At 42.4% G+C, this 19,312-nt stretch overlaps 1 protein-coding gene across 3 annotated transcripts in view; it reads right to left on the minus strand.

Moving 5' to 3' along the window:
* Nucleotides 1-12,313, minus strand: part of LOC138981490 (serine/threonine-protein kinase 10-like) — a 106,114-nt gene extending 93,801 nt beyond the window's left edge. For all 3 annotated transcript variants that reach the window (XM_070354429.1, XM_070354428.1, XM_070354430.1), the window contains exons 1-7: nucleotides 11,955-12,313; nucleotides 5,265-5,429; nucleotides 4,037-4,235; nucleotides 3,261-3,333; nucleotides 2,984-3,060; nucleotides 1,043-1,160; nucleotides 266-347 (exon numbers count right to left, since the gene is read on the minus strand). In XM_070354429.1, coding sequence (XP_070210530.1) covers nucleotides 266-347; nucleotides 1,043-1,160; nucleotides 2,984-3,060; nucleotides 3,261-3,333; nucleotides 4,037-4,235; nucleotides 5,265-5,429; nucleotides 11,955-12,116 — 876 coding nt within the window. In that variant the 5' untranslated portion in view covers nucleotides 12,117-12,313. The remainder of the gene's footprint in view (nucleotides 1-265; nucleotides 348-1,042; nucleotides 1,161-2,983; nucleotides 3,061-3,260; nucleotides 3,334-4,036; nucleotides 4,236-5,264; nucleotides 5,430-11,954) is intronic.
* Nucleotides 12,314-19,312: the final 6,999 nt, after the last annotated feature.

Raw genomic sequence — 19,312 nt, forward strand, 5'->3', positions numbered from 1 at the left:
CATGTTATCACATAATAGCCAAGGGTGTAAGCAAACCACATGCCAAAGATCTAAGAGATATCTCAATAAATGATTGAGCAGTGAACAGAAAAGTGAACCTACCAAAGAAAGCGAAATTTGCCCTGGCGCACAGCAATACCAAAATGCTGTTATACTGTGGCAGTGAAGGGGTTAATACCACTTTATCATGTCGTATTATACTGGAAAAAAAATAGTTATCACCCAAGCACACACACACAGAGCAAAGGCTGAAACTGTAACATACTTCCAAAAGTTCTGCAGCTGTTGGTCTTTTTGTGGGGTCTTTCACGAGGCACTTGCCGACAAAGTCCTTGAAGTGATTGGTCCTGCAATGGTATCAGGTTAAATCAATAATCGTAGCAATCCCACAGGCATACAGACAGACAGACAGACCAACACACAAATTACTCTCTTCATTATAATAAATAGGTCTGAACAGTTTAGAAGACCTCTTGTCATGTAAAGGGAAGTAACTGTAAATATGCTTCAGATGTAAAGTATGCCCACTTGCATGAATACCTTAGTATCATAGCATGCATGCAACCTCTAAATTTCCAGTTAATCCTCTTGATACTACTGCCTTTTTCTTCTTCTTTTTTTTAGACATGCTGATGAACATTTCTGTCAGCCCAGGGAGCTGTTTCTAACAATGTGAAGTACGTTCCCTTTGTTCCACACATGTATGACTCATTATGAAATCGCTAGTACACACATTTACTGTCTTCAAAAGGCACTCCTGTTTTTTTCTTATTCATTAAAGACACAAAAAATAACCTTGCTTCCATTGACTCTGATCCTCCTCACTACCCCCCCCCCCCCCCCCCACTCACTCTCTCTCACACATACACTCACTATCTTAAACAGGCACTCCCTTTTTCTTCCAATTCACAGTGTTTGGACAAAAAACCAATCTGGCTACCACTGACTATGACACCCCCCCCCCTCCAACTCTCTCTCTCTCACACACACACACACACACACTCTCTCTCTCACACACACACCCACACACACACACACACACCATTTTTTGGGTTGCTCCAGCATGGGAGGGTCTGCCTTTTGAATCTTGATGAGCACACGCATGGGGTGCATTTCCTTGTTGGGAGGCTCAATCTGTCCAAACTCGATCATTGTTATACCTGCGGAGGGATAAAAGACAATGAGACATAAAGCACACACACATACAGTTTGTAAAGTCAAATTTACTTTTTCACAGTATGGAGAACACAACCAGGTGAGAGCAACACAACATTTTACCTTTTAACTTTACGAAGTTTAAACAAGAAGGGCAAAGCCCATACGACTCACATGCTTGACCTTGACCTTTACATGACCTTGACCTTCAGGATGAAGGTCAAATAACTAAACCTAGCAATGACATCATACACTAAGAACTGCTTTACACATTTTTCCTACCAAAATACATGTGACCTTGACCCAAGGTCAAGGTCATCCAAGGTCATGCAACACAAAGCTGTTAATTCAAGACATAGGAAGTACAATGGTGCTTATTGGCTCTTTCTACCATGAGATATGGTCACTTTTAGTGGTTCACTACCTTATTTTGGTCACATTTCATAAGGGTCAAAGTGACCTTGACTTTGATCATATGTGACCAAATGTGTCTCATGATGAAAGCATAACATGTGCCCCACATAATTTTTAAGTTTGAAACAGTTATCTTCCATACTTCAGGGTCAAGGTCACTTCAAAATATGTACACAATCCAACTTTGAAGAGCTCCTGTGACCTTGACCTTGAAGCAAGGTAAACCAAACTGGTATCAAAAGATGGGGCTTACTTTGCCCTATATATCATATATAGGTGAGGTATTGAATCTCAAAAACTTCAGAGACAAGAGGCGAAGCCATCAAGGCTCACGTAAGAAATCGACAAACAGTAACACAAACTCAATCACTCCGTCACACATACACACACACACACACACACACACACACACACACACACACACACACACACACACAGAAAGAGCATAGGTGAAACTGTGCAAGAAAGCGAGACACTAGATCTAGATCTGTCTGTCTGCATGTACATAGCCTACTTACAGCCTGGACACGACTGCCAACAGAGTCTCGGCCCGCTCAAAATAATAATGACCGAGACTTTCAGTACTTCCTTCGCGTGATGTCTAACCCTCTTACGTCATAATGTGACGTCAATGTAATGTGACGTCTTCAAATGTTAGAGTTTCTACCACAGACATACACACGCACACACACACGCACGCACAGACAGACAAAGTTACGATCGCATAGGCTACACTTACGTGAGCCAAAAATGGGAAAAATGTGAAAAATAGCTGTTTTTTAGGCAACATTTATGGCCCCTGCGACCATGACCTTGAAGCAAGGTCAAGATGCTATGTATGTTTTTTGGGGCCTTGTCATCATACACCATCTTGCCAAATTTGGTACTGATAGACTGAATAGTGTCCAAGAAATATCCAACGTTAAAGTTTTCCGGACGGACGACTCGGGTGAGTACATAGACTCACTTTTGCTTCGTATGTGAGTCAAAAACCAAAGTATATTGCTCCAACTAGCCCCACCTCTTATTCCTGATGCTCTTGCCTTTGTGCAGACACAAAGCAAAATTCAGGAGAGAGGGAGAGAGAGAGAGAGAGAGAGAGAGAGAGAGAGAGAGAGAGAGAGAGAGAGAGAGAGAGAGAGAGAGAGAGAGAGAGAGAGAGAGAGAGAGAGAGAGAGAGAGTACTGATGGTGAGAGAGAGAGAGTACTGATGGTGAGAGAGAGAGTACTGATGGTAAAAGTGAAAAAGCAAAAGACAAGCCCTATTTCAAAATAAAACCTTGACACCAGCCTCAGCACTTCCTCATGCATATCGTGAAATTGCAATGACAACAAAAAGCCTGAAAGCATTCCCTCCCTGCTCACATTCTGCCAAAAGGCATTGTGGGTCAACATTAAGGAAAAGACAACTCACCAAGGGACCAGATATCCGCTTTGTAATCGTAAGGTGTGTCTTTGAGAGTCTCACACAATATAACTTCTGGGGCCATCCTGAAACGAAAGACACAGAAACATCAAGATGAAGTCACTTTCATGCTTCTTGATTATGAGGCTACAGTCATTTATAGTATTAGACTAAAACACACACTTGAGGCTTTAAAGGTCAATCATCTCTGTTCACATATGCAGCTAACCAACACACACAGACACACACACACACAGAATAAATTAATTGAGCATGTTGTGCCTACCAGTAAGGGGTTCCAATGAAGGTATCTCTCCTCTGTGATGTATGAGTATTCTTGGCCGACACACCAAAGTCAGCTATGTAACAGAATGAGAAAGTCAAACAATTAACATATGTTCAAATTAAACAGTAGATACTGAAAATGTGATCAGTGAACATAAAGAAAGGGTCCCGCTTATGGGAAAAGTTTGCATAAAGCTGCGTTTTATGGGTACATAGGCATGTTAGCCATTATGGCTGTGCAAAATAGGTCTTGTTTTGCATTAACCGATAATAATTAGTTGATGTCAAAGCGACTCTAAATAACACTACTTAAAATTATGTCTTTAGTTGAATTGGAATCTCTGTCAAAAGTAAAAAATAACATCAGATATAATTCAACCCCCCCCCCACCCCCCACCCCCACCTCCCAAGGTGTGACAAGGGGGGTTCCTCAGAATCAGTTTAACACTCACACAATTTGACATCACCCTTTATTGTGAATTCTGTCTTCTTCAGAGGAAGAGAATTCACTAAGTCAAATTACCTTACAACAAAGAACACAAGATTCATTAGAACCCCCCCCCCCCCCCCCCCCCCCACCCAATGTAAGATTCCCTCCCTTTTAAGACTCCATTTTTCTCAGATTTTTTCTGCATAACTTCTGTAAATTTACCCCCATTAATTTAAGATTCCCCCCTTTTAAGACCCGACTTTCTCAGATTTTCGGAGGTCTTGAAAAGGGGGGGGGGGGGGGGGTACCGCTGTACATCAATATGACGGCTTGACTGTAACACACACCCAGTTTGACATCGCCCTCTATTGTGACCAGAACGTTGCCGGCCTTGATGTCACGATGAATGACGTGGTGCCTGTGCAGGAAGTCCAGGGCCTTCAGCATCTCGTGACACACGTACTGGATCTGGGACTCTGTCAGCGGCTTCTCCAGGTCCACCATGATGCTGTCCAGGGCCCCGCCCCCACAGAACTCGATGAACATCTGCAAAACACAGAATCCATAAACATTAGGACAAGAAAAATTCCATGAACAACTGATAAACAAGGCCAGAGAAAAACTAAAACAAAAATTTCAGAAAATGAACTGTGCATCTTCTTTACCCAAGTTTAATTCCCGAAACTACCATGACTCTCCCAAGTGCTCAAATTATTACAAAACATCCCCCAACACCTGAGAAAGAAAAAAATCCTTGCACATGTGCATATCATAGTCATACTCATAGGATTGATTCCTTAATACAATTAGCACTTTTTGCCTGTTAACAGAACCTAAATCTAAACAACAAGATGACTGTGGGTGAAAACAAAGATGAAAAACAAAAGAAATCGGTACTCACCAACACAAAGACAGAACAGACAATGACAAAGTTGAAATTTCGCCTATTATTATACGTTATTTGCGTGTTTGACCAAAATATGACATTTTACACAGATCGAGACAGTCATTGTTCTCCGAGACCGCGCTAGCGGTCGAGGTGAACAATGACTGTCTCGATCTGTGTAAAATGTCATATTTTGGTCAAACACGCAAATAACATTTATGTATCGATCGAATTCCTTTCAGGCACTATGACTTTGTTGTTGTTTTGATGATTGAACGAGCACACACACACATGCAATCAAACACATAAGATTCATATTTCGGCATTTCAGGTTGACCGAAACTTCAAAGGAACAACAAAACACACGTCATGTACTGACTTTGTTGTTGTTTTGACATTGAACAGCACACACACATGCAATCAAACACATGACGTGTGTTTGGTAGTTCCTTTAAAGTTTCGGTCAACCTGAAACGCCCAATTATAAAGTTTTGTAGGCCTCTGACGTCACATGACTCAAAGAAGGGAAATCCAATCTCCAATCGATACATAAAGGCTTCTTCTGGACAGCGAATACACATGAAAACAAAAAGCAAAAACAGCACAAGACCAAATAGGGGTTACAATATGGAGGGAAACAAAGAACTTCAAGCAAAGCAACACACTTACTCTTTAAACTCTTAACTTACCCAAAGTTTGCCATCAAAGAAGAAAGCCTCGATAAGACCAACGACATTGGGGTGGACGCAATCAGCAAGGATGTCGATCTCCACAGCAAAATCTTCCAGATCCTCTTCACTGGTGATGTCCACCTGCTTCAGGGCTGCCAGCGCCCCTGTCTCTTTGTTCTGGGCCTGAGAGTAAGAGAAAAATAATCCATTATATATATATGACATTATCTTATGATAATTTAATTATTTGTGGGCAAATAATACCTAAATGTGACGTTGTAAACTTGTATACAGGAGAGACACACTCGAGCAGGCTGTGCCATGAAAGCGGCGTTTTTCGATTGGTGGGTTAAGTTAAATGCCATTTCGTCAATGTGCAGTTGGTGGGCTAAAGAGGGAAATATCAAAGAAACCTACGTGCCATGAATAACATTTCATGTTCATCATCAATAGCAGTTTGGCACACACCATGGACACCAAGCATTCAGTTCTTATCATAGTAACCATGAGGGATGGCCAAATCTCAAAATTTTAACTGGCCAGCCGGGAGAGTAATTACTTCAAGGAAGTCACTTAAGCCCGCCAGAATTTTCACTTGCCCGGTGAATACCACATAACAAATTCTGAGTGTTACCTGATTAAAATAGCTGTCATACGACAGGAGCTTCGTTTCCGTTTCACAAGAACATGGCAGTTATTTTGCAGACGACAGAAGTTCTGCTAGCATCCGCAGCGTTTATAAGGCTTTAAAACTCGATAGTACAACAGATTTGCATTTGACTAGAATTTACTAGAATTTTCACTAGCTAGTGGGGCGAGCTGCAGAGCGGTTTCCACTAGCCCGGTGGGTTTTTTCAGTCGCCCCTTTTCAATTTCAAGCAGGTTCAGATAAGGTTAGCCTCCTACTGTTGCATCGAAAGTCTCAATATGTAATTTTCTCTCATCTAAAGCGTGGCTGTGAGGCTGTCGCTCTCTCTGAGACCAAAATAAGCGAAAAAGGATAAATCACCGTGTTTCCCGTGGTTAAGCATAGTTGTGCAAATTTATGTGAGAATATTTCAGGATTTAACATACTTGTAAATCAAGTCAGCGAGTGGCTGCTGCTATGTAACAGGGTAACAATCCACAAGAAACAACACAGAGAAGGTTCATGTGTCTTTTTGACAAAATTCACCCATTGATTGTGCATCAAATTTTGCACTTTCCCTGTGAAAATAAAGGTGCATTCTCCACTCTTCCCATTCGATATTTGATATGTTGGTGCAGATTGTCTAATTCAAACACTTTTATACATTCCGATAAGACAAAATTGGCATTAATAGGGACTTTAAACAGAGAAAAACACCAAAGTTGACCCGGGGAGGGGGAAAGACTAACAAAACCAAAACCAAAACAGGAATAAACTGTCATAAGCTCCTTTTATTCAAGCAGACTTTCAATATATATACAATGTTACTCAACAAAGACAACAACAATGTGCAGTGTGTTAATTGTCTTCTTATTTTCATTAAAAATTAAACTCAAGTTTATTCACCCCTGACTGTGAGTGTGACAAACATAACAAAGACAGCCTGGAAGAACAGTAGCATTGATCATTTTTTTGAAGCTGGCTATCCTCCAGCCACCCAAGACAGAATCCTCTTATGTAGTTTTACACTTGTATTCTTAATCCAGCAAAGTCAGCCCCAGTGAATGACAGGGACCGCGGCATTAGGAAAAGAAGCTTTGGACTCAAGCCCATGCTCACGTTTTGACATGGATCCCTCTATATTTGCCTGAGGCCATCCTACTCCTATGACTTGTATAATTTGTAAAGCACTAAGACAGCAACCCGTATTTTATGTCATATTATATGAATGCTCACTCTGAGTCTGACAGTGACACCCTTTGGATTCCCCCCACCTCCTCCCCCTGTGAAATTTTATCCTTTTTTTTCCCTTGGATCCTGGACCTTATGCTGAATAGGAACTCGAATCTTATCTTCAGTCCAGGAGAATACAATGAAACGATTTGTTTTCGTTGTTAATTCAGGGCTTGGCACTGACACCTTAATGTTGAATTTGCTGGGCGCAGCTCGGCTGCATCGGCTTTGAACAGTCTCCTTTTTGATGTTGTTTGTGAAATTGGCATTGGTGCTAGTAGCACTTAATTAAGTTAATAGGCTTAGCTGACGACTTAAGTATAAAAACAGTGCCTACGGTACGCACAATTACATAACGTTATACTTGTTAGTGTATCCCTGGACTTGTTCTTGATACTGATAGATTAAGTGCATCCTGGGACCCCCTCAATAAATTTCTAGTTGTGTTTTCAACTGGGTGGCCGAGTGGTAACGCACTTGCGCTCCGGGAAGCGAAAGGTTGCGAGTTCGACCCTGTGTCAGGGCGTTAGCAATTTTCTCCCCCCTTTCCTAACCTAGGTGGTGGGTTCAAGTGCTAGTCTTTCGGATGAGACGAAAAACCGAGGTCCCTTCGTGTACACTACATTGGGGTGTGCACGTTAAAGATCCCACGATTGACAAAAGGGTCTTTCCTGGCAAAATTGTATAGGCATAGATAAAAATGTCCACCAAAATACCTGTGTGACTTGGAATAATAGGCCGTGAAAAGTAGGATATGCGCCGAAATGGCTGTGATCTGCTGGTCGATGTGAATGCGTGATGTATTGTGTAAAAAATTCCATCTCACATAAATGGCATAAATAGATCCCTGCGCCTTGAGTTGAAGATGCATTTCATTTGAATTTAAAACATAACAATGACTGTAAAAGTGGTTTGAAAATAATGCTAGCATGGTCTTGGCACAATGGCACATCCTCTATGGGAAAATAGGTCCAAGGCCTTCTCTTAGTTACCCTATTTTGTGACTCGTTCTGTACTTAAAGTTGTCTTGTAATGAATTTTAAAATCTACCAAAGTGTGCCGTTTTCGTTGCCCTGCCAGTACTCGGCAGCAAATATACGTTTTTACCGAGTTAACAAAATTGTCTCTTGATAGATATAATGTAGCTATCTACAGTGTGCTTTGCACAGCATCATGGAAATGTTCGTGTCCTATCTCCTCGTTGCGAGCACTTTGACGTCGTAGGGCAACGTACTCGTTCTTGCGTCTCAGTGATTTTGTGGAGTTTCCTGACTCCCCGTGGCCGATGTATTTCGTCAGAGTGTTTGATTTGATGAAGGTAATGTAACTGTGCATGTTGTTCATCAAAGTGACCATTTAGTTGCTCCTCCGCTAAAAACCGACACTGCCCTGGCCACACGGTCGTGCTCTCAAAGCGCGCGAACTATCTTCAGACAACCAAGTCAGATGATCGAATCGAGGCATTCCTAAGTGTTCTTATTCCCCAGCGAACCATCATCTGTAGCAGCTATTCAGACGTGGGTACAGGTCAGTAGATGGAGATCAGCTTGTTAACCACAGCTTTTTATAAGGAGGTTTGAGATTGGTTTATGGAGACTATGCCACGGAGACTGCTCTATTAGGGCTATGGCCGCCTGATCAAAGCACTAACTGTTCTCTCTCCTCGGTCGGACACTAACAACGATAGTGTCCGGCATCTTAGGACATGAAGTGAATAAGTCCTAGACTACTTGAATTGCTAATATCCTTTTTCTCAGTTTTAAGATGTTGTTCTGGACAGCTCAGCAGTTGAAGTTCTCATTAATGTTGCACTTGTTTCTGTCCGTCCAGAAGCTGTTCTGTTGGTAACTTATGCAAGGCAGACCTCATCCGTTTATTGAAATGATTAATGCATAGAAAAAATGTGTTTTCGACTGGCTGTTAACCTCTGACTTTGCAGGCAACATTGCTTTGACTTCTGATTAAACAAGTGGGAATTTCATTTAGCTTGACAGAACCTGGCAATAAAAGAACAGCCTTCAGAAACCAAATTTTAACAGAAAAACTATGTGGGTTTTTTTTTACTTTGGTGCTTAAAAATTGTCCTACGCAATTAATTCTGATAAGAAATTTGTGACTGTCAATGTCACTGTCACAGTGTCAGCAACCACTCCAACAGGTGTGTCACAATAACAAGTACAATACATGTACAAGTCTCATTTCCACTAATGACTAGTTATGCAACTTACTGTCACATCATGTATTTAAGCTGCATCTGACTTACGCACAGCTGCTTTAGTTCAGTTTTATTCATGAATGCACACTCCTCCATTGCAGCTTTACATTGATTGAGCGTTTTCCCTCAGGGTAATTAATCATACATGTACAGTATGTGTGCACATGTATGCAATGCATGCATTCAACAATACGCGAGAAATGAAAAAAAGTTTTTGCAATGTGTCACAGCTAAGACAGTAACTGAGTAAGAGCAAAATTTGCTGTAACAAATTTTTTAAAAAACAACACCTTTCTCATATTTTGTTAAACTTGATTTTGTACCCACAAAATCATCAAAGTTACAGTAACTTTTAGTCTCACTCAGTCACTGTATAAATTCTAATTTTTTTTTTTTAAATTCAAGGGTTGGGAGGAAAAACTAGGGTCGGTCGGGGAATTGGAAACAATTTGATTGCATTTTTCTTTTTTGGCTTTATCTATTGAAGTATTCTGTGTTCTTTATTATATCAATGATCATGAACTAATTTTTGCTACATTTTATCGCATGCATTTTGCACATGTATGCTATTGCAAGTGCAATCTATCACACCACTGCAGCTACACAGCTTGCTCAATATCTTGTTCATTTTTTAAGCGCTTCAGGTGTACACTTCCCTGTACTGTACACATGTTTTCCTTGCTATGAAATCAAAGTTATTGTAAGTCTAACCTGGTACTAGAAGAACATGTTATCCCCGAGTACGCTAGTACAAGGGTCCAGCAGACTTTAATTGTCTGTGTGTGTCTCGACTTAACAGCTTATTGCTGGGAAACTACTGGGCGCAGTTCGTTCAAAAGTTGATACACTAACTTGATAATAGGTCCGATTGATCGTATTAAAACTTCATAATGTTACCTGGGACCTAAATTTATGCGAAATAAACCACCAAAAAATGACTTGGCGGCGGGGGGAATTCGCGGAGCCACAGCCAGCCAGGCAGTCTCATAGAACAGCCGAACGTGTCACACATTGACGAGAAATATAGCGTCATAAAAAGATTACGTCACGGTCAAAAGTCTTTGACGTCTTTTTCTCTCGCGCGGTGTGTGTGTGTGTTCATTTTGTGCACATGTGTTAGTGTTACTGTGTGTGTGTGTGTGTGCATGCGCGTGCATGAGTCTGTACTCATGTGTGTGTGTGTGTGTGTGTGTGTGTGTGTAAGAGAGAGATAGAGAGGAAGAGAGAGAGGGAGTGAGGGAGAGAGAGTGTGTGTGTGTGTGTGTGTGTGTGTGTGTGTGAATGTGTGCATTTTCACTGTGATCAAATTACAAATAAAAGAGAAAGGCCAGTCACCACGCACATCCTCGGCTCGCATGCAATGTATTTATATAGCAAAGGGAATGCCTGTAATTCACACAGATCAATCACTTGGTCTTAAACGTGCACAAGACAAAAACTTTCATACTGGGGGAGCGAGCCAATCTGAAGAGTACTCGGGTCCAGCGCGAGCGTTTTTTATTGTTAGACTCAAAGAAAACCTTACGTTAAACAAAACAACACATGAAACATTGAAACAAACAAACAAACAAACAAAAACAGAATGAAAGAAAGAAAAGAAATGTTTTAAGCTAGTAACACTAACACTACAGTCCACAAGAAACACAGAAGAAAGAGGATGTAAAATAACCTGGTTAGACAACCAACCAGGAAACTAGTGCACAAAACAAGACGCTCGCTTAATCTATCTAAAAACTTCTGCTTGGTGAGTGGCAATAGTGTTCGAAGTGCTGAATGCTATAAAGAACAATGCCACGGCTATGTCTTCAGACCAGCACAACACCTAAAGAAAAGTAGATTCCAAACAATTCAGAGCCATAGAGCTGTACTTTAGGTCTATAATGGGCATGCATGCATGTAAAATGTAATGATTCTCCACTACTCTTAGTAAGTTTTACGTACTAACTTAGTCTTATAGTTACTTTGTAGAGTGGCAACATCGAGCTAGTCTGTCCCTTGGATGACAAATACAAATACAATGTTGAGACAGTGACAAAAGGTCAGGTGGCATGTCCACTGTCCCGAATGACACGTACACGATTGCTGAAATTTCACCATTGCCAAAAGAACAAAAAAATAAGAAATAGGTAGAACATGAAAGTGAAAACTGACTTCAATTGTTGATCAGTATTTTCTATACCACTAACGAATAATCTTAGCTGTTGGACAAATGTATGCTGCTGTGTCACTAAATCAAGAGCAGAACTGACTGCTACAATCTGTGCCATCACGCCTGTAGCCTCTGGTGATCAACTGTCAACATACAACTGTCAACATACGGAGCAGGACGTTGCATTGCAATAGTTATGATCTTGACCTACGTGCCCCGCCTATTTGATTGACCCCTCCGCGTAGCCTTCTGCTCTTCTTCTCTGCAAACTTGATTCCTCACGAGGCAACAAGAGTCATCTGTGCGATGAATGAGGCACACATTGCAGCCGTTGCTAAATTATGTATACAACTTGCTCGCTCAAACGTGTAACACTCCCAAAAAGAAGACGGTGCATTCGATAACTTGCCAGTGACAGCTTGACACGATTCTGCTGAGTGACAAGTGTGACTAATCCCGTCTTTTATTATCAATATCACTCACCTTTTTCACAACGCCGAACGCTCCATCCCCAAGTTCTCCGATAATATCCCAAAACGTCAGAGGATCGATGTCTTTCTTTATGTGTTTGTTCCATTGTCCTTTTTTTCCTTGATCATCACCACCAAAACGAAATAATTTCTTGAAACTGCTTAGAAACGACATCGTGCACTTGTCCGTTCACCAGTAACTTCTACCGAATCAAGAACACTGACACACTCAAAATACACTTTAGATCACACACACAAGAAAAACAGAGCTAATATCTCTTCTGTGCGTGGCCAAAAACCTTGAACACAGAGCCATCTTAACTTTCTCCATCCTTGAATTATTCTCCTCTTGCTTCAACGATGGTCGCCATTTTGCACTTGCGCACTGCGAGCATTGTACGTCACGAGTAGTTCCTGCTGCTAAAAATAGCACTATCCTCTTCGTGTCAGAGGGGCGGTGCCTTCGCTGGGTGTGACTGACTATTAGGGTTTAACGTCCTCTTAGACCAACTGGTCTATATTGGGACAGGTGTTGGTAATACGCTGAAGATATGGTGTGATACTTTGATTCGAACAAGCCCGCTGTGGCTGTCTTCTTCGACACACCAGCATTGGGTTTGTCTCGTTAAAGTATCGAAATACGATCATGATAATCAGAGACTGACGAGAGATGATGCATGCGTGTCTCGTTCGTGTTTTCCAAGCCCTGAGACTTTCGAATCGCTGTGGACGTGGGATCTTTTTCGTGCGCATGTGTGCACACGGGGGTGTTCGGACACCGAAGAGAGTCTGCACAAAGTTGACTCCGAGACTGAAATAAATCTCTCGCCGAGCGTGGGGATCGAACCCGGTGTAACACGAGAAAATTACTCCCACGAGATTTTTACTCCGGAGTAGGCATTTCGTACTTACGAAAAAAAGCACTCCCCCATTGCACGAGAAAATTACTCCCCAAGACAGGTGAGTTCCGAGTAAACATTTCGTACACAAATGTTACTCCCCTGACGAATAAATAACGAATAAATTACTTCACCCCAACACGAGCAATTTAATCGGCCTCCCATGCCAGGTGTACGAAATTTTTACTCCCTTGTCCCCTGTTAGTCTTGGTGGTGGAAGGGGTGGAAGGAGGGTAGCGCGACATTCGTGTGCGCAAGATCACTTATTGGCATTATCCCTTCGCCCGCATCCCATTTTTGCGTACGATATTTTTACTGGAAGTAAAAAAATAAAAAAAATGGGGAGTAAAAATTTCGTGGAGGGAGTAATTTTTTCGTGCCTTGGGGAGTTCTTTTCTCGTACGAAAAGTGTACTCGGAGTAAGAATTTTGTACGAAATATTTACTCCAGAGTAAATTTTTCGTGGAGTAAAAATTTCGTGTTACACCGGCACGCTGATAGCGACCAACTGGCTACAAAGCCAGCGCGGTACCAACTGAGCTACGTCCCCGCCCCGTCGCTGGGTGTGGGTGTGTGCGCCCCTGAAGCGAGATTTTGCTCATTTACATCGTATGTCAAGCACGCACACATCTGCTAATCACTGATGTGATACTTGGCAAAGCCAATGTCAATGTTATGTAGCCCATTGCTCTACAGTGTTCTGGAAACACCTTAAAATTATAGGAAAGGACGAGACCGGGTGAAACTGACACAGTGGTGAAACTGATTCTCTTACTCAGTTTCTATTCCAAGCACAATTTACGCCAGTGTTCTTTTGTTGTTGCTGTGTTTGTCAGTGAAGTTGAATTGTGTTTTTAGGTTGTATTAGTCACGGTCAGTGACCGTCATTTTTACAGGGTAGGAAATACCAACACGGTGAAAACAGTGTTAACGTAGCCACTTACCGCTAAACGTCAGTATCCTGATTATTTATCAATAAAAGAGTTTTATAAAAAGAAAAAGATTGAGCACTTGAAAAAACAACACACACCTGAGAAACAAACAGCAGCAAAATAAAATAAAAAATAAAAAATAAAATAAAACACACTGACACACACTGATACACACACACACTGATACACAACACACACACACTGCACGCACGCGCCCACGCACGCATGCATGCACGCCGCTCGAACGCACGCACGCACTCCACGCACACACATACACACACAAACAAGTGACACCCCCACACACACACACTGGCACACATGCACACGTACTACACACACACACCGCACACACTGACACACACACACACACACACACACACACCGTACACACACACACACACACTGACCAACACACATACACGAACACACCGCACACACTCGTCACACACACACACACACACACACACACACACACACACACACACACACACACACACACACACACACACACACACACTTGACTTGAAACAGTTGCTGAAAATGAAAACGGATTTAAATGAACGCGTCACAACGAGCTACTCGTAAAATTCTGAAACGTCAGTTTTTACAAGAGACAAATTGTTGTGTCAGCAGAAAGTAATAACAGGGCCGGACTACCGGGGGGGTTATGGGGGTTGCGCAACCCCCCCCCCCCCCCCCTAGCCTAAACATCTACCTTACTTATTTAATTTCTTTTTTATTATTGCTTATTTTATGCCGTTTCATGCAAGGAGCGACCATTTTCCTATCTCAGAATATGACCTACTCGTCAGCTTCAGGGGGCTTCGCCCCCTGACCCCCACAACGAGGGGGGGTGGGGGTGGGTTCTAGGGTTTCCGGACCCCCTTCCCCCCCCCCCAGTGAGTTTCAATTTTTGGGGTATTAATCAGTGACAAAATCTGCTGCCTGAAACTGGTAATGATCATCCTCAGAATGCACCAGATTGCACCATTTTGCATCCTTTTTTTCAAAATTTTCCGGGGGGGCATGCCCCCGGACCCCCCTAGCAAGCTAGGCGCTTTGCGCCGTCGGCTCGGCGCTTCGCGCCTTCACACCCATATCTTCACAATATACTTTTGAAAAAACCCAGTCATAAAATTAACTGATCCGCCCCTGCCGCCAGGGGGGGACATACCCCTGGGCTACCACTGGCAACCCCCCCCCCTCCTCTTCGCCTAGTCCGGCCCTGAATAACAATTACGATTTATGACAGCCGCTGAAACGAATAAAGCTAACAGTGAAAGTTCAGCGTGCAGAAAAAACAGTTAGACGATGAAAGAATGAATTGAAGGAATGAATTAATCAATGCCAGTGAAAGAATGCATAAGTGAAGTAGAGAGGCCAAGCAAGCAGTTCAGCCAGCCAGTCGCTATTCACGTCCCCCCACCCCCACCCACACCCTTTATTCGCTCAGTCCATCCATCCATCCATAAATAAGACAGTCTCAGTCATGGGAAGACAGGAGGGAAGGAAGGGAAAATGTCTTGTTATATACATTGAATTGTGTGAACAAAATAAAAACTTGACTAAATATAAACAAGTCGCGTAAGGCGAAAATACAATAGTTAGTCAAGTAGCTGTCGAACTCACAGAATGAAACTGAACGCAATGCAATTTTTCAGCAAGACCGTATACTCATAGCATCGTCAGTCCACCGTTCAGGCAGTGAAATTGACAAGAAGAGCGGTTTAGTAGTTGCGCTGAGAAGGATAGCACGCTTTTCTATACCTCTCTTCGTTTTAACTTTCTGAGCGTGTTTTTAATCCAAACATATCATATCTATATGTTTTTGGAATCAGGAACCGACAAGGAATAAGATGAAAGTGTTTTTAAATTGATTTGGAAAATTTAATTTTGATAATAATTTTTATATTTTTAATTTTCAGAGCTTGTTTTTAATCCAAATATAACATATTTATATGTTTTTGGAATCAGAAAATAATGGAGAATAAGATAAACGTAAATTTGGATCGTTTTATAATTTTTTATTTTTTTTTACAATTTTCAGATTTTTAATGACCAAAGTCATTAATTAATTTTTAAGCCATCACGCTGAAATGCAATACCGAAGTCCGGGCTTCGTCGAAGACTACTTGACCAAAATATCAACCAATTTGGTTGAAAAATGAGAGCGTGACAGTGCCGCCTCAACTTTCACGAAAAGCCGGATATGACGTCATCAAAGACATTTATCGAAAAAAGGAGAAAAAAGTTCGGGGATATCAATCCCAGGAACTCTCATGTAAAATTTCATAAAGATCGGCCCAGTAGTTTGGTCTGAATCGCTCTACACGCACGCACGCACGCACGCACGCACGCACACACACACACACACACACATACACCACGACCCTCGTTTCGATTCCCCCTCGATGTTAAAATATTTAGTCAAAACTTGACTAAATATAAAAAGGCGGAAAATGCCGAGTCTGTTGATTTGTAAAATTAAAAGCACATTCTTTCTGGTGAAAAACATCTCAAGAGTCCAATCTGGTCAGGTTTGTGCATGGGATATAGTTTGTTTGTTCGTGGACTGAAACTCCCACGGCTTTTACGTGTATGACCGTTTTTACCCCGCCATTTAGGCAGCCATACGCCGCTTTCGGAGGAAGCATGCTGGGTATTTTTGTGTTTCTATAACCCACCGAACTCTGACATGGATTACAGGATCTTTTTAGTGCGCACTTGGTCTTGTGCTTGCGTGAACACACGGGGGTGTTCGGACACCGAGGAGAGTCTGCACACAAAGTTGACCGTCTGATAAATAAATCTCTCGCCGAGCGTTGGGACGAACTCACGCTGACAGCGGCCAACTGGATACAACTCAGTGAATCCAGCGCGCTACCCACTGAGCTACATCCCCGCCCATGGGATATAGTAACCCCTCCTCTCGGTCACTTACCAAAAACATCCTGGCTGCTCTCTGTGCAGTTTCTTCTTCTTCGTTCACCGGCACGGTTGGCCTAGTGGTAAGGCGTCCGCCCCGTGATCGGGAGGTCGTGGGTTCGAACCCCGGCCGGGTCATACCTAAGACTTTAAAATTGGCAATCTAGTGGCTGCTCCGCCTGGCGTCTGGCATTATGGGGTTAGTGCTAGGACTGGTTGGTCCGGTGTCCGAATAATGTGACTGGGTGAGACAGAAGCCTGTGCTGCGATTTCTGTCTTGTGTGTGGCGCACGTTATATGTCAAAGCAGCACCGCCCTGATATGGCCCTTCGTGGTCGGCTGGGCGTTAAGCAAACAAACAACTTCTTCGTTCATGGGCTGAAACTCCCATGGTTTTTACGTGTATGGCCGTTTTTACCCCGCCATTTAGGCAGCCATACGCCGTTTTCGGGGGATGCATGCTTGGTATTTTCGTGTTTCTATAATCTATGGCGACTTACATGATGATCTGCACTGGAATGAGGAAAGATCGTTTCTATTTTTAGAAGGTCACTGTCGACAACGCTCAATCCATATTCCCGTTATACTATTTTTACTCTTCTCCAGTGTTTTGCGCGTTTATCTCCCTTCCTTCGTGCCGTACCCGGCGGGTACCGGCTTCGCCGGGAAGAAGTAGAGCCGAATACCAGGCAGAGCACGTGTTGAAATATCTCATCGATGAGGTTGTGTCCGGGGTGTAGCTGAATACGGTGTCCAAATTTGAAAAAGATCCACCGAGAACTTTGGCCGTGCATCGCGAACAGACAGACAGACACACAGACAGACAGACACTAGTCGTATATATATATAGATATAGATTATTTTTATCGGTTCTCCAAGAAAGCGTGTCAACGTTTCCACTAAAATTGTAAATCTCGAAGAGCTGATACACGATAAGAAAGTAGGTCTGCGCACTGTAAGTCTATGCTCTCCAGCAAAATATAGTAAACAGCGTGTTTCTTTTGCTGCCAAATTTGTAGTAATGAAAAACAATAAAACAAAGATAATAACCTAAAACCTTGAGTCACTTTGCCAACAAACTGTGTATGATTCACGTGCAAACCGAGACGCCGTTCCCGTGGGCAGATTACTAACATTCACGTGCAACCCACAGTAAAATGGCCTCCGTGAACTGTATTCAAAGCAAGAATCCATTGCGTTTGATATATATATATATATATATATATATATATATATACATGTATAATCCCTTTGACACAACATGTCTTCTTCTTCCTCTTCTTCTTCGTTCATGAGCTGAGACTCCCACGTTCACTCATGTTTTTAGCACGAGTGGATTTTTACGTGTATGACCGTTTGTACCCCGCCATTCAGGCAGCATACGCCGATTTCGGGGGAGGCATGCTGGATATTTTCGTATTTCTATAACCCACCGAACTCTGACATGGATTACAGGATCTTTTCCGTGCGCACTTGGTCTTGTGCTTGCGTGTCACACACGAAGGAGGATTAGGCACTAGCAGGTCTGCACATAAGTTGACCTGGGAGATCGGAAAAATCTGCACTCTTAACCCACCAGGCGGCAGCGACCGGGATTCGAACTCACGATCTCCCGATTAGGAGGCCGACGTCTTACCACCACGCCACTGCGCCCGTCTGACACAACATTTAAAAGTTCGTACTATCTTTTGCCGTTAAGTATATATTGAAAGTAATGTTTACCTTGGCACCAACCCCCTACGCTACCCCAGTTACATGGATGTAAAGGTTTTTTTTCTTTTTTTCTTGAGATTTTAACTGCTTCGTCTGTAACCCACAAAGCTATTCTTTCAGTGAAACGTTAAATCCAAGATGAAGATAATTTACGAAGGGTGTTCGAGAGGCAGACAGACACACACATACATAGACCGACACACAAACATCACAATAGAGACAGATAGACAGACAGACAGCCAGCCAGATACACACACACACACACACACACACACACACACACACACACACACACACACACACACACACACACACACACAGAGACACACACACAAAGAGAAAGACACACACACACACACACACACATATATATATACACACACACACACACACGCATACGCACGCACACACACACAATCCACACACACACACACACACACACACACACACACACACCACTGACCCAGGGTTTTCTATAGCCGCACTTTGGGGGAAATATTCAGTTTGAATGTTCTGGCAATCGAAGCTATCCGAATTGGATCAATTTAAGACTCATTCTTAGAGCTCAGTTCTACGTCCTCACACTGGTACATAGAGACTTTTGGCATATAAACGTCAGATACTTCAAGATAATCTATATGGATATGGTGTATCGTAACCAGGACAACATCACAGGCACATTATGGAACTTTTTTCTTTTTTTTTAAACACCAACACATTGGTAGAGATACGTTCATACTGCATAGCTCCGCAGCGGTATGTATGACAAGCAACAAATCGTGGTGGAGCTACGACCTTAAACCTAAAGTTCGAAACTATTGCTGAAATGTGTGGGTATGACAGTGGTTTTATTGTTCCCTTCAAGTTCCCCAACGAATCGTTTTAAATTGCCCCAAAAGTAA

Source organism: Littorina saxatilis, linkage group LG12 (genome assembly GCF_037325665.1).
Source record: "Littorina saxatilis isolate snail1 linkage group LG12, US_GU_Lsax_2.0, whole genome shotgun sequence".
In the NCBI taxonomy this organism is placed as follows: Eukaryota; Metazoa; Mollusca; class Gastropoda; order Littorinimorpha; family Littorinidae; genus Littorina; species Littorina saxatilis.